Source organism: Mus musculus, chromosome 15, assembly GCF_000001635.26.
Source record: "Mus musculus strain C57BL/6J chromosome 15, GRCm38.p6 C57BL/6J".
Taxonomy (NCBI): Eukaryota; Metazoa; Chordata; class Mammalia; order Rodentia; family Muridae; genus Mus; species Mus musculus.
In genome coordinates, this window is record NC_000081.6 from 9,139,851 (window position 1) to 9,161,625 (window position 21,775).

General features: G+C 38.5%; 2 protein-coding genes across 7 annotated transcripts in view; one reads left to right on the plus strand and one right to left on the minus strand.

Annotated features, from left to right (window-relative positions):
- The window catches only part of Skp2 (S-phase kinase-associated protein 2), a 43,444-nt gene extending 27,869 nt beyond the window's left edge, over positions 1 to 15,575 (minus strand). Inside the window, exons 1-2 of one of the 3 annotated variants that reach the window (XM_011245359.2) lie at positions 15,375 to 15,574; positions 12,933 to 13,174 (exon numbers count right to left, since the gene is read on the minus strand). In XM_011245359.2, coding sequence (XP_011243661.1) covers positions 12,933 to 12,970 — 38 coding nt within the window. In that variant the 5' untranslated portion in view covers positions 12,971 to 13,174; positions 15,375 to 15,574. Of the gene's footprint in view, positions 1 to 333; positions 605 to 12,932; positions 13,175 to 15,374 lie in introns of those variants that run through there. The other 2 variants (NM_001285980.1, NM_013787.3) reach the window with 2 other exon arrangements.
- The window catches only part of Lmbrd2 (LMBR1 domain containing 2), a 61,956-nt gene continuing 40,858 nt past the window's right edge, over positions 678 to 21,775 (plus strand). Inside the window, exons 1-6 of one of the 4 annotated variants that reach the window (XR_003951400.1) lie at positions 678 to 890; positions 9,126 to 9,355; positions 9,605 to 9,702; positions 11,634 to 11,729; positions 16,356 to 16,523; positions 17,363 to 17,573. Coding sequence is in view for 3 of the 4 variants with exons in the window: in XM_006520091.4 (XP_006520154.1) it covers positions 9,182 to 9,355; positions 9,605 to 9,702; positions 11,634 to 11,729; positions 16,356 to 16,523; positions 17,363 to 17,573 (747 nt within the window). In the remaining variant the exon portion in view is untranslated. Of the gene's footprint in view, positions 891 to 9,125; positions 9,356 to 9,604; positions 9,703 to 11,633; positions 11,730 to 15,567; positions 15,850 to 16,355; positions 16,524 to 17,362; positions 17,574 to 21,775 lie in introns of those variants that run through there. The other 3 variants (XM_006520091.4, NM_177178.3, XM_006520092.4) reach the window with 3 other exon arrangements.

Here is a 21,775-nt window from a genome sequence, read left to right on the forward strand (position 1 = left end):
AGAAATACAAGAATGAAAGAGAAAAATCGGGAACATATATACTTTGAAAGGCTTTGGGATTTATGGTCACGCAGAAGGCCTCAATAATTTCTTCCCGTGGAGGGAAAAAGAGGGACGGCACTGATACCATGACTCAAAGTAGAGGAAGGAAAACTTAATTAGGAAGCCAAATTAAACTCCACATTGATATTCGCACTAAAGCATTCATCCATCCTTTTTCTCTAAGCAAACATTCACATAACCAGATTATTTGAACAAGAAGCAACATTCGCGGCCTAAAAGAATTCAAACGGTTCATTCATGTTTTGTCCGGTTTTTTTGCAATCGGTTTACCTATGCATGGTGTCCACTGATTCAGGAGTTTTGAATGCTTGAATTAATTGAAGCGCTGCCTGCCTTCCAGACTCCTGTTTTAGCGCTCGGCTTAGAGTGATCCCCGGGGCCCCAGCAGTTGGACCCGCGAACTAGCAACGTTCCATCACCACCGCGCGCGCGGAGTTCTGCATCCCGCTCTCCAGCAGCCGCCTTCTGACGCCCCGTTGCCTGCTGGGAATTGTAGTTCCGAGCCTAGCTCGTAGTCCTGCCTGGGTTCTTCCACTCTGATTTCGGACCAACCCTCCAGATACCCACAACTCCCTGCGGCGCCGGGCGGGATTGAAGGAGGAGGAGGAGGAGGAGGAGGACAGGCAGGCGGAAGTGGGTGGAGCTCCGGCTGGCTGGGAAATGTCAGCCGATTGACTGGGAGCAGGTTTTCCTTTTCCCGGAGCTCACGGGCCTTCGGGTGATCACCGCCACGGTCGCCCGGGACTGAAGGATCCGTGACCCCGGCAGGCTGCGGCGGACGCGAAGCTTCTGAGTCCCTTCCAGACGCTGTCTGGCGAGGTCCGACGGTGAGCGTGAGGGGGGCGGGGACGCGTGAGGTGCGTCAGGGTCTGGGGTCCCGGCCCAGTCCCTGGCGGACATAGACTTGGGGGGAGTTCCAGATGGTGAGTGGCCGCCGCCGCCAGGCCCATCTCCGGGGTCTCGATGGCCCGCCAGGTGAGAGGCTGCGGGTGGCACTCCTGCCATTCGCCTTCCTCCACCTGGCAGTGGGCGGCCCTTAGGACTGGGTCTGTGGACGCGATCCTTTCCTCACTTGTAAACTAGGCTCGAGGACGCGGCACACCTCATGGGCTGGCACTGAAGATCAAATCAGCGTGCGAGGGGAAGCCTTTTTCGAGCTAAAGCGCAGCTCCAAGAGGAGCGATGGTTTATTTTTAAGGCGGCAGGAGCCAGCAGTGGTTCCCGCGTGCATCCTCTTGGATCCTTGATGAGTCTCCCAAATACCAAAGGGAAAAAGGGAGGCTCCGCTTGCAAGGAGAGACCACCCTGAAAGCTGTTTAGGTGCCTCTGACTCAATCCACAGCCTGTCCTAGAATCTCTCTGCCTAGAAACTATGCTAATTTAGCCTCTGAAGAGGTCGGGGGCGATTAGATTAGAATGACCATGCAAAATTCAGGTGTGCAAACTGTGCAACAGGGGAGAGGGTAGGGGGATGCATTTCTAGTCCAGTAAAAATGAAGATTTATAGAGTTGAGAAAAAAGCAGGCCACCTTCATCAAAAACATTAGAATATTGGTTTAGTATGTTAGATTGCATACACTTGTGTTTCTTTGTGGAGAGAGCAAGATTCGTTTTATAGTGGAATTAAATCCTTCATGCTCAGTTTTGTCTTTGTTTCTAGCATAATCTTTGCATCAGTTACTTCTTGAGAGGAAGAGATTCATGAACTTTTAGTTCCTGTGAGTGAGATTGGTGTAAAAAAAAAAGACCTTTTTGCAAATTGGTTTTACTTGAAAAGAAAGACTAGGAGAATAAGTATGTAGTCACAGTTTTGTTATGGAAAGTATCTAAAGTGAGACCTTCTGAAATAGTGTATAAAGTTATCTTTTGTTACTTTGAAAAACTCATTTGCCTTCTCTTGAACTTTGTCCTTTCTGTTAGGATGTAACTCGTTCAAGAGTAAATTCTAGTAAATATAAAACAGCCCTGAATTCAGCTAAGAGTTAGCAGAGACCTTAGGATATTTAAATTAGTGGGCACAAGGTTCTCTCTAGGAAAGGAAAGCCTATCAACTTTGAAATTAGGAGCCTCCTGATTTGCCTTGATAATGAAACCGGTGTTCTTTTGCATTTCTTTAATCACAGCTATTTCCATAATATACTGAAAAGGTTTGTATTGATACACACACGATTCTTTTTATTTTTTTTTTCCTTTGGTTTTTCGAGACAGGGTTTCTCTGTGTAGCCCTGGCTGACCTGGAACTCACTCTGTAGACCAAGCTGGCCTCGAACTCAGAAATCCACCTGCCTCTGCCTCCCAAGTGCTGGGATTAAAGGTGTGTGCCACCACTGCCCGTTACGATTCTTTTTGATAGAGGAATTGTGTCCATTGAAGATGTGAGGTTATTAGCTACATAGAAACTCACCATAGAGACTTTAAGAGACTGATCTCTTAAACACTACATTGTGATTGCTGCTAATGTAAAATATTTTATTTCCTGATTAATCTTATTTAATCTTACTTAACACATTGTATTTTATTTTAATAAGTCTTTTAAAACATAGTTTTAGCATTAGAATGAATGTGAGTCCAGGATAACAAAATCATTTTCGATAACTGAAAGTATCATTAGGTTGAATAATGTCTAATGTTCTCTGGAAGCCTCAGCTAGAACACTGACATAAATGGAGAAAGGCAATAGCAGTGCCATTTACACAGCTAAAACCATGTCGTAGTTACAGGCAGTCACTGTCTGTAGGGCCCCGGAGAGTCTAGAAAGGACTGCCCATCACAACTGACATATATGCTGTATGTGTGTCCATCACAACTGACATATATGCTGTATGTGGGTCCATCACAACTGACATATATGCTGTATGTGTGCCCATCACAACTGACATATATGCTGTATGTGTGTCCATCACAACTGACATATATGCTGTATGTGTGTCCATCACAACTGACATATATGCTATATGTGTACAACTGTTGGTCCCATTTTTGAAAATCAAATACAACCAGAGAAATACAATGAAGCCTAAAGGCACCATTGTGACATAGAGAGACTAAGAGATTCCTTTTGCTCCTTCTGTTATTTAGGTTAGAGGAACAAAATGCAAGAGACAGTTTTAGCAAGCATGTTTCCAGTTGCCTGTCAAATTCCATAACTATCTCCTTTTCTTCCTCAGTTTGATTGTTATCTTCATTTTCTTTGATTTAATGATCTGTATTGGCAGATTAGATCAATAACAAAAATATTCTTATTTCTTCTAGCTTACTTTGTAGTTCTTTCATAAAAATTAGAAAAGAAAAACTACTGTAATTTAAATGAAATAATTACCCACAAAGGAAAAAGTTAAATTCCCTATTAAACATGACTTTTTGAGTATTGAGTCTTGAGTAATCTTGAAGACTAGTAGAATATTTTTAAATTATTCTTTATGAAAATGGAACCATAGAAATTATTTAAAACAAATTGTATTTTAAATGGATGTCTGGATTGGAGAGGAGACATGAAATTGAAATCTATTCTCTGTGGTCAGGATACCTTACTTCGTTTTGCACATACTGGTGTGAGAACTTGGGTAAATAACATATCCGCTCTGCCATCTACTCCTTATTAAGCAAAAATTCTAACAATCTTTTCTCATTAGTTTGTAGGAACTAACTAAAAAAACAATGTACAGTGTAATATAATAAACATACATTAAATCTTCAAGTTCCTTTGTAAAAACAATACTTTGTGAGAAAGGAATCTCTAGATGCCAAAGTAATTGGTATTGGAATTCTTACAGTTCCTACAACTGAAATCCTCAAGGGTTTGTTGAGAGTTTAGAGTTCTCCTTACCCACTGACCTGGTTGTCAACTTCAGCTCTCAAGCCTTGCCAAAGATGAATCATCTGCTCCTGCCTCTTGTCACACTTAGGAATCCTAGTCACCTGGTTTGTCAGTTTCAAAACATAGGCTCTTGAGTTATCTAACTTTTATTATGTCACCTAGATGAGTTAAAATACTTATTTACATTAATACTGCAACTGGGGTGTGGCTCAATAGTAGACAGTTTGTATTTAGGCATCTGAAGGCCCTGAATAAAAGAAAAAAATTAATATCAATTCTGGTGAATCTTTAGGTCTTGATGGCCAAATTTCTTATTGATTTCAGAATTTGGGGATTTGACAGATTTTTGTCAGTTTTTTTGTTTGTTTGTATTCTCATCAGTTGCTTCTGTGTCTTGCTCTTTTTCTCATTCTTTTGCTTAAGTTCCTTCTCTCTCCTGTCCTCTCTGTTTTTGAACATTTGAAATTCCTCAAATTCCGAAATTATCTTAACCTTAAATTTTTTTTCACATTGAGCATGTAGAACTTTTAACAGCCACAACATACATAGAAGACAGTACTCCTGAACCATTAATTTTAGCAAGATGGTTATAAAAGGCATTTGAAAATAATAGCAAATAGAAAAAGGTGGCATTGGATTTTAAATATTTAAGGCTTTTGTACCTGATGTTTTAAAGGGTTCACTCTGACTACTTGTACATTAAAGTTTGATCAGTTAAGTCAGTTGGTATTTGATTTTAAGTAAAATCAACTTTACTTCTATGGTATTAATGCCAACCCATGAAAACTAAGATGCTTTCAAATACTAATTATCATCTCCCTAAACCTATTAATGTTTGAAAAAATATGTCAACCTTTGTTGTGGTCAAAGGCACATTTTCTCTTTGGCTCTTGAAATCTTTTGCAGAGTTACACATAGTTACGACTCAACACATTTTCTGCAGTAATGAGCCCATTTTGATTCTGTGCCTAAATGATTGACATCTTCTTCCTGTCTGGCTTTGGGGTGCTAGATGCACCTTCTTGACATGATTCTGAATTGTGCTTATTCTCTTGCAAGCAAACAGATGAAGAACTGCTTAGGTGCCTTGCAAACTGAATGCCAATTTGTTGTAAGGGAGCAATAGTTATTGTGAGCCTGACTCATATCTTAGAAAGGGATAAGGATGCACTCTGGGGCTGTGGTATCACAGATGCTGAAAAGTAAAATGCAGTTGCTTTCCTTTCTTATATATATATATACCTTTTTGAGGAAAGCTGATTGATGATGCTGAGGGTAAAATCAATACCTTGAGACTTTTAGAGCAGGCAGATATTTTCTAGAAGACAAAGGTAAGCAGCTAGCACATTGTCTTGGTTAGGGTTTCATAGCTGTGAAGAGACACTATGACCAAGGCAACTCTTCTAAGAGAAAATATTTACCTGCGGGCTGGCTTACACCTTCAGAGGTTTAGACCATTATCATCATGGCAGGAAGCATGACAGCTTGCAGACAAGGTGTTGGTGAAGAGGCTGAAAGAGTTCTATATGTTGATCCAAAGGCAGCCAGAAGAAGAAGGTCTTCTGTAGACAGCCTGGAGACTGGAATTCTACAGTGGGAGAAGCTTAAGCATAGGAGACCTCAAAGCAAGACAGGAAACCAGCTGGGCAAACTCCAAACTCTGCATCTCCATGTCTGGTGTCAAAGGGTCTTTAGGTCTCCGATTCCTTTTTCTTCTTTGTTGACTGCAACACCAAGCCTGGATTTAAGTTCTAATTCACTTAGAGCCTACTCTGTCCCAGGCTGGCTTTGAACTCAGAGATCTGCATGGTTTTTTCTCCTGGGATTACAAATGTGTACCACCATACCTGGATCTAAACTTAGCTGGGTAGGATCTAGCCCAAAGTCCCACTCCCTTAATCTGCTATCTCCTAGAACACAGGATTCGGCTCCATTTTACTGGTGCCCCTTAAATACTTGAAGCATATATTTGTTATTTTTCCTTTCTCAACTTTCTCCTTTTTATCAGAGTGATCTTTTCATAAGAGTGAATTTTTGTAATCACACAGTGGAATTTACACCAGACTGTTTTGAGACTTCCTTAATTGTCAATGCAATTAATCTAAATCTCTTCTTTTACCTTATCCGTAGGCAGACTCTTCAGACAAGGGCAAAAAGTAGCCACCTTCTTCACCAAAATACCACAAAAATAGTCTCTAGGCCACATACTGAAATTCTCCACTGAAAGTTCTCGGGCAGGTCCATACAATTCAAATCACTCTCAGTAACAAAATCCTACTAGGGTAGCCCACTAAACCCCATTTAAAGTATTCCATTGCTTTCCAAATCCACATTCTTCCAAACAAAAGCATGGTCAGGCCTATCACAGCAATACCTTACTTGTACCACCTTCTGTCTTAGTTAGGATTTTACTGCTGTGAACAGGCACCATGACCAAGGACAGCATTTAATTGGGGCTGGCTTACAGGTTCAGAGATTCAGTCCAGTAACACCAAGGCAGGAGCATGGCAGCATCCAGGCAGGCATGATGCAGGAGGATCTGAGAGGTCTACTTCTTCATCTGAAGGCTGCTAACAGAAAACTAACTTTCAGACAGCTAGGGTGAGGGTCTCTTAAGCCCATGTCCACAGTGACACATCCACTTCAACAAGGCCACACCTTCTAATAGAGCTAGTGTCTAGGCATATACAAACCATCACAGAAGTTAAAAATCATTTGCTGATGTTCCTATTGTACATTTACAATTTAAAAATATTTTGCAGGTAGGTGAGGTAGTACCTGCCTGTAATCCCAGCACTTGAGGTATTCAAGGTCATTCTTATTAGAACTGATGGTGATTCATGAAACCCTATTTCAAACAAACCAAACAACAAAATTGTCTCAATACTGAGGAAGTAGAAGTAGTAGAGTTACCAGTTCAGAGCCAGTCTAGTCTATATAATGAATTGAGGTTAGCCTGGGCTCCATACCAAGACTATGTCTTAAAACTTTAGAAAAAAACAAAATGATATTACCCAGTATCCACTGGTAAGACCAGCTATGGTGCCATATGGCTGTCACCTCAGCATCCAAGTAATTCACAGTAGCAGATGGATGCGCCCAACTCGGCTATATCATGATTTTCAGTCCAGTGTATTAGAGATAGTAAGATCCTTTTGCAGCAGTAATAAAATAATAATAATATAATAATAAGTAATAGTAGTAGCAGTGGCAGCAGCTTTATACATAAAATAGAAAAGTTACTTTTTAAAGAGAAAGTAAGCTTTATACAGATTAGTGGGAAATGGTAACTGTAAAGCCGATTGTAACAAACTTCCAATCATGAAAGTTGTGTTTGACAAAGCACAAAAGGATTTCAAAGAAGTCACTGTTGAATGTTTCTGGTGGTGACTTCTTTCAGAAAATGTTGAATTCTTGGCTATGGATGATATTAGAAAGCTTTAGTAAATGTCTAACTTCCTAAGATAAACTTAATATCTAATTTTCTAGGATAACTTACTTCTATAAAATATTTTGCTAAGGACCTCCTAACCAAGAAGCTATTTGCAGTTGATAGCTGCTGGGAAAGGAAAAAAATCATTTTTCTCCAATGGAGTGTCATTAGATATATCAACCACACTCCAGGGCAGCCTCGTGCCCCAGAGTAGTTGGCCAACACAAATAGACTCCTATGCTTTTTGTTGTCTCTGTCTCTGTCTCTGTCTGTCTGTCTCTCTGTCTGTCTCTCTGTCTCTTTTCTGTGTATGTGTGAGTTTCTGTCTCTCTTTGTCTCTGTGTGTATGTACCCTTTGTTTGGTATTTTTATTTTACAGTTTTTTTATTTTGATTTTTGTTTTTTTGTTTTACGTTCTTTGCCGAGAGAGAACATGAAGTTGGGTAGATAGGGGAGATGAGGATCTGGGAGGAGTTGGGAGAGGAGAAACAATATGATCAAAATATATTGTATGTAAAAATATTTTTAAGTTAAAGATAGTTTAAATAGTTGGCTAACATAACATTAAGAAACTTACTCAAATGATATATTAAAATTGTATTAATGCAGTTTTAAAAGTGATAATTCTCCCTTTATTCCTGCTAGCTCCCAAATAAATGAGACAGAGATTGTAAGACTTATTTAATCAATCTTTACGGCACAATAGCTGAACACGCTTAAGTCTACTTTAATTGTCTAAGCTAATATGGCTACCTCCCAGCCAACATTCTGGAGATACTTGCATTTTAGTGTTTCTCTGGCTCTCTGCTCCAGCTGTGTTCCTGTGATGTTGCCTGTATGCTCTTCTCTTGGCTAATCCTTTCTCTTCCTCCTCCTCCACCTCCTCTTCATCCTCCTCTTCCTCTTCTTCCTCCTCTTCTCCTCTTCCTTCTTTTTCTTCCTCCCCCCTCCCCCAAGTCTCTCTCTCTTCCCCTCCCCTGGCTGAGATCAGAAGTCCAGCCCTATTCTCTCTGCTCAGACACTGGCTGATCAACTTATTGACAAATCAGAGATTTGAGAAGCAATGTTTATATAACATTGAGGCAGGAGATACTAGATTAAGCATTACAATGCCATGTCCAGAACCAGACCTGGGGGCAGAGAAATCAGCATTTGAATAATACACGGTTAATCTTTACACAGTGCATGATAACATCATGCCTATAAAATGTTCATATCTTAGTATTAAGAATTTATTAATTTTTAATATATTAGAAACAAGTGTGGCTTTTCTTTTACAATATTTTTCCTGAAGAAATTTTATTTTTATAGAGAGACAGAGTCTTGCTGTATAGTCTAGGCTGGCTCTCATCATCCTTCTTCCTCAGCATCCAGAGTGCTGGGCTAAAGGTGTGGTAGCACACTCAGCCTACCTGTAAACTTTCAAAGATGCACTTTAAGAAGTAAGTTACAGGGGGCTGGAGGATGGCCCAGTGGTTAAGAGCACTGACTGCTCTTCTGAAGGTCCTGAGTTCAATTCCCAGCAACCACATGGTGGCTCACAACCATCTGTAATGAGATCTGACACCCTCTTCTGGTGTGTCTGAAGACAGCTGCAGTGTAATTCTATAATAAATAGTTAATTTTTTTTTTTAAGAAAAGAAATAAGTTATAAAAAGACTTGATATTTCATCTTATTCAAATGCTAGTGTAAACTTATATGGCAAATTTCCAAAGAGTTTGTTAATATATTAACTAGGTAGTTATAAAATTTCCGCAATGTTATTTTCTATGTTAATGTTATGTTTCTTTCTTCCGTTTTTACGCGAACAGATATGGTCCAGAACTACCCATGAGTCAGTTTGGCTGGAGCTCGTGAGCATTCAATAATGAGTGGTGCGGCTTTAGGACTTGAGATTGTTTTTGTCTTTTTTCTGGCATTGTTCCTCCTGCATCGCTATGGAGACTTTAAGAAACAGCACAGACTGGTAATCATCGGCACACTGCTTGCTTGGTATCTCTGCTTTCTCATTGTCTTCATACTGCCGCTGGATGTCAGTACGGTAAGAGGCGGAACTGAGATACAGCTTAAAAGACAATTGTAATCATACAATCTGGAATATGTTTTGAATATTGCTTTCTTAAAGTAACTAAATTATATGAGGTTATCCTTCCATTTTGAATTTAAATGCTGTTTTAAGAATTTAGCTGTTAAACAGTATAGACAGGAAAATAGGTAGATTCTGAAATATCCTTTAAGGACTTGGTGAATTCTTGGTTCTCATTATAAAACCCTGTATTCATTGCTTTAGACAATATATAACCGATGCAGGCATGCTGCTGCAAATTCCAGCCCTCCTGAAAATACCAACGTTACGGGACTGGATGCATCTGTCACTCCAGCTCCAAGGTAGTCCTTTGTTTCTACTTTCCTGTTCAATATAAACATTGTAATATCGAGGGTGATGATTTTACCACTTGTATTTTATATTCATAAAATTTCCCTTATTCCTTATTAGTCATCCTTTCATTCTTTCTAGTATATTTATTGTATTGCATTGTTAATTATACATTTTAAATATACATCAGTACACAATGTAGTACTTAATGAGAAATTTAAAGAAGATATAAGTTTTAGTCTGTTTCTATATCTTCCTAAAATATAAAACTTCCTATTCCTCTCAGTTTGTCTTTTTGTAAAAAAATTATGGACATTCTCAACTTTCAGCCCCATGAATAAATCTATAAAGGAGGAGCATTTCCGTTTCATCTAACTTACATGAGTTAACAGAAGTAGAGTTGGCTTGGTGGTATACACTTCTAATCTCAGCACATCAAAAGTTCAAGGCCAGCCTCACCTACATAGGCAGTTCACAACTAGCCTGGGAGAGACTTTGTTTTTAAAACCCCCAAATGAAAACAAACTAAAGCAAAATTATTGTGAATATAGGATATTTCTCTTGTGTTACACATTTAATAAACATTGTAGGGACTTGAGAGATGGCTCAGCAATTAGGAGCACTTGCTGTTCTTGTAGAGGATCCAGATTCAATTCCTAGCACCCATGTTGGGCAATTCACAACAAAATATAGCCTCTGGCCTCTCCAGGCACGTGCTCTCTCTCTCACACACACACACACACACACACACACACACACACACAGAGAGAGAGAAACAGAGACATACTCATAGTTAAACAATGTTTAAAAGAAACATAATTTCACATTAATAAACAATTTCAAAAGGCTATATTAAATTTTCATATAAGAAACCTATTCATGGTGACAAGACGCTTTCGTTAGTACTTTGAGTAGTATTTATGTGCTTCTTTATATAGTTTTTAAAAGAAAATCTAGGGCCTAGTGAGATAGCTCAGTAAATACAGTATTTGGCTAACAATCATAAGGTCTTGAGTTTGGTTCTCAGAGTCTACATAACAGTGCTGAACTTGGTGACATGCTGTAGTAAACTCAGTGCTGGCACACTGAGTCTCCAGTGTGGCCCAACTGATGAGCTTCAGCCAATCAGAAAACTGTCTCAAGACGTGGAATAGTGGTCTTGAGGATGGCACCCAAAGCTGGCCTCTGATCTTGTTGCACACATGAACTTTCACACATATGAACATACGCATACACATGCAAAAAACATCTAACGAGTAAAGGTAAAGAGCTTATCTTTAAGTCACGTAAATGGTCATCACCATTCAAAACTATAGATAGACCAGTAACAGTTGGACTATTTAAAAGTTCTTGAATTAAAAAGATAAGATCGTAGTCTAGAAAACTTTAAAATAGAAGTTTCGGTCAGAGATTCTTCATTAGAAAATGTGAACAGAATTGTCTATAGATGCTGGTGCTAACTCTGCCGAAGTTGTTTGACTAGTATCAGGATTAATAGCTTTTTCTTTTATTGAATTCCTGTTCAATTCTTATTCCAGCCTTCACTCCTGTATAACAATAAAAGGCAAAGTATAATGAGCCCTAAAAATGGGATGAGTAGAATTTTAAGTGTAATTATTAAGTACTTGATTCCATAAATCGATTTTTTAAACGATTTTCACACTATCAGTCAGTTAATTAAATATTATGGTTTCCTTCCCTGAACTACCTAAGAGTACATTGGGAATTGGAAATGTCCATGTCACTCCTCTTTAGAATGGATGGCTTTGTCCTTACATATCCGGTGTTTGGTTTGGCAACTTTGGTTTTTAAATTTTCTGGGAGATATGATTTGATCAGTAATTACTAATTTGATGCATATGAACTTTGCTACTTACAAATTTATACTTTCATTTAAGAAGTTATTATTTAGATAAATTGACTTTAAATTGTTACTGAACAGACAGCATCCATGTTTCAAGCCGTGGAGTTACATTCCAGATGGAATCATGCCAATTTTCTGGAGGGTAGTTTATTGGACATCACAGTTTTTGACGTGGTAAGTGGCAGTGAAGGCTGCATTATTGACTAAAGTGATTAGATTTTAATAAACCTTAATTCTTTGAGATGTAGTATCCTATTTTTACAAGAAGAAAAGAAAGAGGGGGGAAAAGTTCCCGAAAATAGAAAACAGAGATGAAAATGTTCTAGTGACGTTTCCTTCCTTGATGTCTTTCTTGTTTGAACTTCAGTCCAGTCCTCATTTAGCTTCGTTATTCATGAAAGTGCTATTATGAAGGTCACCGCTCTCCCCTGGTTTCCTTTCTTTAATTTTTGTAAAGTATGTGTCATAATGAAATGGGATCACATAGCTTTCCCTGTTGGCTTTCCTCCCTCCAGCCTATCCCAAATGCCTTCCGTCACACCCATCCCTTAAACCCCACTTGCAAATTGATAGCCTCTACTTATTTGGTTATCTCTGTTACATAGAGCAGGTCAGTTTTTGGTGTTTGTGTGTATGGATTCAGGGCTGACCACTGTGCATGAAACAACCAGTAAGGAGGCTCATCCCGGGAGATGCTAGCTCTCCCTCTCCCAGCAGTCATTGGTGACCTGGGGTTTTTAGTCTAGAGCAGCGCTTTTCAACCTGTGGGTTGGAAGAAACAACTTTTTCACAGGGGTCACATATCAGATATCCTGCACATGAGATATTTACATTATGATTCATTACAGTAGCAGAATTGCAGTTATGAAGTAGCAGTGAAAACAATTTTATGGTTGGGGGGGTCATCAAAACATGAGCTGCATTAAAGGGTTATAGCTTTAGGACAGTTGAGAACTACTGCTCTAGAGATAGGACCCCACAAAAAGTTCCCCTTTCTATGTTAATGTGTCTGTTAATATTGCCATTGTTCCAGTGTTATTTATATGCAGCTATTTCTAGGAGAGACTGTTTCAGTCCAGACTTCCTGGTATTCTGCCTCTTACAATCTCTCCTCTTCCACAGTGGCCCCGGAGACACCGATGCAAGTACTAAGATGTACTGTGTCGGGGCTGTGCTCCCAACAGTGTCTTGATCTGCACTGTGCCCTTTTGTGTTTTCTGGGATGGTCTCCATTTGCTGTAAAGAGGGGCTTTTTTATAAGGCATGGTAGCCACATTGACCTGTAGGTATAAAGAGAAGATGTGGAATATAATAAGGAGCTATGCTGGTTTAGCAACATGGCAGAAGTAGAGTCTTCTTTAATGTCTATGTCCTCACCAGTCCTGGGAGCTGGATAGGTTTTCAGTACCAGGCATAATTTCCTTCCTCCTGAATGGGCCTTAAGTCCAGTTAGACAGTTGCTAGTTACCATCAGCCATTTGCTATTTACTGCACCATTGTAGATATCTTGCCATACGGGTTATTGTTGTGGTTCACAGGTGTTTGTTGCAGCTGAATAGGACGATTTAATTGCTTCCCTCTCTTGTCAGCTTGTGTAGAATTTTCTTCAGGATGATAGACTGAAGGAAAGAAGTTCTCAGACTGTATCCAGCTCTAATAATCAAGTCTTGTATCCTACAAGTGTAGTGTCTATAGTAATAGAGGTTCACCCTCTAGCCCTGCCTGCTTATTCATCATACATTCTCATTTCCTGCATGGATGTTTCCTTGATCTCTGTGACCCAGTTCCCAGTGTTGCTCTTCCCTTGATCCTTGTGTTCTGTCATCTTGCCTGCCTGTCCTCCTTATATACCATCAGTTACAGTTGTGGTTTTAATAACCAGGATTGTACCAAGTCTGTTTCTCTACCCATCTAGCTTTGTCCTCCTCCTGTGCTCTACACTGCCAGTTACCCTCTGTCTTCTGATCCTTCCTTAGATACTCTGCAGGACACTAAGCTCTCAAAGTGAATATAGCAAACACTGTAAGAGAGGAAGATTACAAAACACAATAGAATAGTATCTTTGGAAGTTTATTCTTAATAATCTAACCCATGCCCTCAAAATTGTCAGATTTTCATTTGTCTATTTGTTTTCTTTCTCTTCACTTTCTAAATTGTAGTTTTTTGTGACCCTTTTCTAGGCCTTCTGAAATGTCACCTTTGCTCTTGGCATGTGAGTTTACTGTTTGCTGCATTTAGAAGTTGCCACATGGCAGTTCTTTTAGTATCTGTCTTATCAACACAAATATCTATTTACCAGTCCTTTTCTCCAGGGATGGGCGATTCGTTCTTGTTATGCTAGCCCCACTTCCTAAAATAGGAGCCTATCTCCTTAAGGTTTGTTACTAACTTATAGCTTTTAGTTTTGACAATGTAATTTCCTCATCATATAAAACAGTAATCCTGTGCACATAAAGAAATCTCTTGGGGGCTGGAGAGATGGCTCAGTGGTTAAGAGCACTGACTGCTCTTCCAAAGGTCCTGAGTTCAAATCCCAGCAACCACATGGTGGCTCACAACCGTCTGTAATGAGATTTGACGCCCTCTTCTGGTGTGTCTGAAGACAGCTACAGTGCACTTACATATAATAAATAAATCTTAAAAAAAAGAAGAAATCTCTCACATAGAAACAAATATCATTTAAAATGTCTCTCTGAACTCAAATTCCTTTCCAGTCTCAACCTCACTAATATTATTACGACCATTGTTTTCGAACACTTTTTAAAAAGACTGAAGTATGAATATGAAATCTTGCAGAAAAGTGACCTCATTGTGTTAAGTTCATTTCGAAGTAGATGAACCGGTGAATCAGTCTCAGTGATGCCGGCTGTTTCCAGTGCCCCTGAAGTTTCCTAATGCTCTTCTCTAGACACTCTGTACCCTTAAGAGTAGCCATAAGTTTTACTTCCATCATTATACATTAATTTGTTGTGCTTAGAAATTTATAAACATAGAATTATACAGCATCATTCATTCATTCATTCATTCATTTTCTCTCTTTCTCTCTTTCTTTCTCTCTCTCTCTCTCTCTCTCTCTCTCTCTCTCTCTCTCTCTCTCTCTTTCTCTCTCCATTCATATACTTGGGAGATTTACCTATACAATTTTGTACACATCATTGTTTTGTTACTCAGTTCTGGGAGACATCTACTTTATGTATATACCATAGTTTATAATACACCTCTTAAGTAAACTTTCTCCATTTGAGATCTTCATTTGCTCAGTTAATTTATTCCTTCCTCAGTCCATAGTACCCTTCAATACACTCCTCAGTCTATTCACACATACAAACCCTTCATATGCTTGACCTCCTGAAAGCACTTATTTTATGGTTTTCTCTCCTCTATTTTCACATACTTTCTTCTTGTTTCTGCTCCATATACTCGTTGGTTTTCTTCCTTGCCTCTTTACGGCTCTGTCTCAGTCTCCTTCACTGCTTCCGCCTCCCCTTTCCCTACAACTCCCTAAAAGGTTGATGTTTCTCTGAGGTCAGCCTAAATTCCTTCCTTTGTACTTGATGTACTAGCTTTGCCAGATCTAACCTGGTGATGTTACTTTATTGCTGCTGACATCTGATAGCTGCAGAATCTGTTTCTCCAGTCCGTTCTCAACTCTGAAGTGTGTATGGTAGCTACTCTGTCCTCCTACTGCTACTTTGTATTATGTATCATTAGCTTGAGAGTCAGTCTTCTCTTGTTGTCTTAGTCAGGATGTTATTGCTGTGAAGATACACCATAACCACAGCAACTATGGGAGAAAGCATTTAATTGGGGCTTACTTACAGTTTTAGAGATTTAGTCCCTTTTCACCATGGTGGGGAGCATGGCAGCAGAGAGGCGGACATGATGCTGGAGAAGTAGTCGAGAGTTCTACGCCTTGTAGCAGCAGGAAGGGACTATGCCAGTGAGCCTGGCTGGGTCTTTTGAGACCTCCAAGCCCTCTTCTAGTGACACATTTCCTCCAACAAGACCACACCTACTCCAAGAAGGCCACACCTCTTTATCCTTTTAAACAGTGTCACTCCTTTATGACTTCAAATATTCAAATCAGCACACTTGTCCTGCTCTCACCTGGACCACTCACTACCTTTAACCTTCTCAACTACTTGCACTTTTGTTTGCTTTCAATCAGTTTTCTATGGGAAGCCTTAGGAAACCAGACATTGGAAAGTGTTTTCTTCAGTGAAGAACAATGCTTGCCAGCCAAACATGGTGCCCTGAGCTCTTAGCTGGCATTTAAAGATGAGGCAGGAAGAGTGTGAGTGAATGTGCTCTTGAAATCCTGTGCTTTTTGAAAACAAAACCAATGTTTTCTCATTCTTTGTAATATATTTCAAAGTCACTCTAAAGGAATAATGTTATTATTTATGTCTGTTTTTGAATCTGCTGGGTCTGTATGGCCGAGGCTGCCCTCAGAGTCAGAACTCTTCCTGCCTCAGTTATCCAAGTGCTAAGATTACAGTTATACCACAACCCTGGCCTCTCCAGGGCCTAGTTTTAGAGGATGTGAGGTCACTCATGCTGCTTGAGTCTGCGTGTCATCACAGCCTCCTGTGGTGTCTCCTGCTTCAGGACCTCTGTTTCTCCCAGAATCTAATATTAAAAAAAAAAATCATCTATCATAGTTCATTCAGTAGTAACATGTACTTACTCATAAAACATTTGTTGGGGAGAATTATATATTGAGGTTTGTACATTTTGGGTATTTTAGATTCAACAGCTACACAGTTGAGTTTTTGATGATATATTTTTCCATCCAACCAGGATCCTGTTACCTTTTATGCAGTCATATGCAAGATCTGGAGGTTTCTCCATCACCGGCAAGATCAAAACAGCCCTGATTGAGAATGCCATCTATTACGGCACTTACTTGCTGATATTTGGAGCATTTCTGATTTACGTAGCTGTAAACCCACGTTTGCATTTAGAATGGTAAGGAAAGCAGTCTTTATAACACTGTTGTGTGTGTTTGTGCTGTTTCCGTTGATTTTTACTGCACACGTGCAAATAAGCAAACACATATACAACATTATATGTCTTATAGATACCCTCAAAGAGTGTCTGAGTAATGCATATTACTGAGGAAGAAAGTCCAGCATGGCATCTTTAAATATAACTGTTAGATGGTGAACTAGTAATGATAAGTTTTTTATAGAATTTTAAATTTTATAAATATTAAAAATTAATTTTCCTCCACTAGAACTTACAGTTTTTCTTTTCTTTTTGCTTTTAGTTTGAGAGAATAGTTTTCCTAATGTTACTTTGAACTCAGGTATTTCAATAAATTAAAATTCATTTGTGTATATAATTTCTAATATATGTATATTACTCCCAAATTTATGTTTTGACTAGTAGAGCTAGGTTTCATTGTTGGTATAGGTAAACCATAACAGGTTAATTTAACTGTTTACAAGGGCTTCCTAGTTAATCTTGACTAAAGAAGCACCTAGTGAAAAATGTTTTCTGTGGAGGAAATATATATATATGAATATATATATGAGTATTTTCTATGAATTATCTTACATTCTAATTTTGACTATAATAGAAACAGTGTTTCCCATATTGAAGTATTTTTACAGTTACACTCTGTCTTTCCATTCAAACATATAGATTATCTGCTGTGACTGGAAAGAGGCAAAAATTTCTTCATATAAAATCCTACTTTTCCTCTATGACAGTTTTCTGAAAATTTATTTACTAATTAATTAGTCTTATATTTTTATATAAAATCATATTATATCAGCAATCTGTTTACAATTTCTATTTTTTAGGAACCAACTTCAGACGATTGGGATAGCTGCTGCCAACACATGGGGTCTGTTTCTCCTTGTGTTATTATTGGGGTATGGATTGGTGGAAATTCCTCGGTCATACTGGAATGGAGCCAAAAGGGGTTATCTTCTTATGAAGACTTACTTTAAGGCAGCCAAACTGATGACAGAGAAGGCAGATGCAGAAGAGAATTTGGAGGATGTAATGGAGGTAAGCAAGTTTAGTCCTACAAAACCAGCTCTGACTTATAACTCTGTCTCTGTTGATTGTTCTCCTGTCGGAAAATGAGCCATGTTCTGTCATTGGGTTTTGCTCCATTTTAACTTTTGTGGTAGATGTCTATTTTATGATAGTAAATGCTAAAACAGGCTATGATTTACATGTCTTTTATTCATCAATAACTCCTAATTTGGAAAGTTGTTCAACATTTCTATGTTGTGCTGATCCCATGTGAGTTTTATTAACATGTTGGAGATCTCAGAAAATGTATATAAGTAGACTTGCACAGTTCAAACTCATTTTCAAGACTTAACTTTAATCTTACAATTTTACAAAAGAGATTTTTTAAATTCCCATTTTATAATGAAGAAAGTGAGTTATTAGGAGTTTAAATAATTTGCTTATGTACACAGAGCTAATAAGGAGAGCCAGGGAATTTAGTTTTAGTTCACACTTTAACAACATGAAGCTCCAGGTGGTAAGTGTCTGAGGCTTTGTTGCCATGTGGTCTCTGTTGTGCATGCTTGGCGATTGTGGTCTGAAGGCAACTCTAGACTCTAATAAGTGAGTGAGAGCAAGCTTATATTTCAGTCTGAGAACAGGTGGTAGAGCACTGGATTTGCTTTAATTTGATGACCCCAATTCTTAACTATATCCTCTTGTCTTTTCTGTCTCTGAACATTTTATTCTCAACTTACTCCATCTTCAGGTCTTAAGAAACAACATTCCTCAGGGAGCCTTTTACATTAGCAACAAGGGGCTGCTATAATAATAGTACCACAGACTGTGTGGCTTCAGCAGCTGTATTGCCTCATAGACCTAGAGGCTAAAAATCTTAGAGTAAAGCATCAAAGTTTGTATCTTCTGAGAGCCTAATGAAATTTTTTATATTATTTGGTAGATATATCCTTTGAAACTTCTGGAAAAAAACTTTATAAATTTTGAAGATTTATGCTTGATAAAACATTTGCATTTGATGAAAGTAGTTTTTTATTTGATAGTGTTCTGCCCAAAAGTTGGCATTAAATTAAGTTGTTGCAGATTTGAAGAATTTGGATTTGCCAGCTGATTTACTGTTTCTTCAACAAATGCACATCAAATGTATTGTTTGGGGTCTTTGTTTGCTTTCTTACAGTACTAGGGATTGAAGTGAGTATATCACATACATCTGTTAGTTGCATACCATGTACTGTATCCCTAGCATCTTCACTACTTTTTGTCTGTCTGTCTGTCTGTCTATCTATCTATCTATCTATCTATCTACCTATCTTTCTATCTGAGATAGTGACAGGTCTCTCAAAGGTGCCTAGACTGTGAACTCACTTTGTATTTGTGACCCAGCTGCCTCAGCCTCCTGAGGAGCTGTGGGATTACATCTGACCTCCTCACTGGACCGTCTCGATGAACAGTGTCTGAATGAAATAGAGAGATGTTCTGTTATTAGATAGGAACCCTTAGGAATGAGACATGAAAATTAAAACCTGGCATTTGTGCCTTGTGTGTTATTTCAGCATACTATTCATATGTTGAAACCGGCAGGATTTAAACATTTTTTTACGAGCTAAAGTCACATATAGAAAAGAAGGCATCCTTTCCCCTCCTCCCTTTCGGTCCCTTTTCCTTACCTCCTCATTCCTTCCTATTCTTTCCCCTTCTTCTTTCCCTTTCATCCCTGCCTCCTTCCCTCCCTTTTTTCTCTTCCTTACCCCCATCTCTCTTTCTCTCTGTTTTTATTTGAGACAGGATCTTGCTATTTCCGTATATAGTCCAGTGTACCACCATGTCTGCTTGACAGCATTCTTTTTTAATGGCTGTTTAAAAAAGTCACTGTCCTACATAGATAGCAGAATGTTCATGACTATAGCAACTTTCTAGAATAGAGGACCAAACATTCCCGTATAGCATATGATAAAAGTATACTTGAAGTGCTTAACATAGAGAGGCTTCACAAAATCTGCAGAGAGATCAGAAAAAAAAAAACATTGACTAGAGATTTGAAGAATTGCTAGAATGTTGGTAGCTAAAAAGATTCTAACCAAATACCAGTTTGGAAGCATTGGCTTCCTAAACAAGCTAGTATTATAGATCCTCCCAAACTTTAAAAATTAACTGTTGAGTAAACCTTAAATTTATAACAGATATGTAGCTAATATGAAAAGTTAACTGTTTCAGTTCATGCTTTTATTTAATGTAGCTAATAATTTCAAGAAAAACATTTTACATATATGGTCAGATTAGTTAATTTTTGAAGTAAATAAATATGTGCCAATTACAGACTTTAAGGAAACTTATAAATGGAAGAATACATTGTACTAGTACCCAGAGTGTCCTTTTGAACATACAAGTGTGATCTGCACATCTTAGCACATAATGCTTGTAATCCCAGCTCGCTTGGAGGTGACTTCAAACCAGCCTGAGATGTGTAGCAAATTCAAGTCCAGCTTGGGCTATATAGGGAAATGTGTCTCAAAAACTAAACTAAACTAAACTAAACTAAACTAAAATAAAAAAGTAAAGTAAGTAAAAAAATCTAAAAATGAAAACCAAATCTAATCTTGCCAGTCATGTACTTAGATTGAACGTAGCTCAGAATTAATTGCTAGTTAGATTTCTGGGAGGTTTTGGGTATGTTTCTCAGATCTCATGCTAACCAGGCATTTAGTGTCATTTTCCTTCTGTAGTCATTCCGTTCTTTTCCTCTAACACCGCGCCTTCGTTTCTGTCTGGAGACCTTCACTCACTGACCTTGTCCCTCTTTGGAATATTCTCGTTTTCCAGATGAGGCTTACTCATTTGGCTTTGTTCCACTTAAATGATCAGTTCATCAGAAAGACTCCACACTAAGCTGTAGTCATCCAGAATGTCCTGTGCTGGGCTTTGCTTTTATAGCATTTCTATATCTTTTTTGTTTGTATGTCTTCCTCAGTAAGCTGAGTTCCTTACAGGAACAGTGTTATTGGTATCAATTTTTCAGAGTATGCATATATTAGATTTTCATGCTTACCAGAAAGTTATTCTCCAAATAGATCACTTTTTACTGTATATCGTGTTGGTTTGTTACTTTATTACATAATATAAATGTTTTATAATTTTATGAAAAGTCCTTTGGAGTTTACAATTTCTTTGGAAGCTTGACTATTCTTTTACATATTTATTATCCAGTTCTATTTTGAATTCTCATTTTTTGTGTTTGCTAATAAGAAAGCTTCACATAGTAAAGTGACTGTGGTGTATACATGTTTTCATTATTTTCTTAGTATATCAGATGGTTTCTCAGCTTTTCATTCTCTATCACTGATAGCTGTGCTCTAACACTCCAAGTGTTCGTTTTAAGTTCATTTTGTTCTCTCTTTATTCTAAGACTGCAGCCCGTCTCCTTTCTCCTCTTCTTCCTCCTCTTCTTTTTCCTCCTCCTCTTCCTCCTCCTGCTGTTATAGAGCAGTGACTCTACCATTTTAAGTAACAAATATATAGAATATTGTGATTCCTAGGGAATGCTAATTTCAAAGACTCTGTTCCTAACCCACCCTTTTTTCCTCCCTCCCCTTTCTCTGTGTGGTTTACTTAGTAATGATGTTTGTGCGCATGTGTACATAGCTGAATGCCCAAGGTGAGTATTGCATAGTTTTTGTTCATTGATGTCAACCTTTAGTTTTTGAGAAAGGGTCTCTCTCTGAACCTGAAGCACATTGTTTTATCTAGCCCGGCTGGCCGTGAGCTTCAGGGGTCCCCCTGTCTCCACGTCTACAGTTCTAGGGTTATAAGAGAACACCTCTATCCCTGGCTTTTTACCTTGGTTCTTGGGATATGAACTGATATCTTCATGTTTATATGGCATTGTCTTACCCACTGGGCTGTTTTCCTCTACCCCTTATGCCTTTAGTATTTATTAAAACACTTACTTGTCACCAGACCTTTGTCAGTGAAATTGACTGACAGTGCTTTGCTGCATTGGTTACTGTTTCCAGGATAAAATAATTGACAAGAACAGCTAACAGAAAGATAAGATGGCTTGGGCTTACAGTTTGAAGGGCTAGTCAATCATGACAAGGAACGTGTGATAACGGAGTGTTAGGATGCTAGGTCTACTGTTAGGAAACAAAGCGAGAAATACTGTTGCTCAGCTTACATTCTCCTATTTATTCAGATGAAACTAGTATGGGTCCTCCGACCTCAATTAACCTAATGTGGAA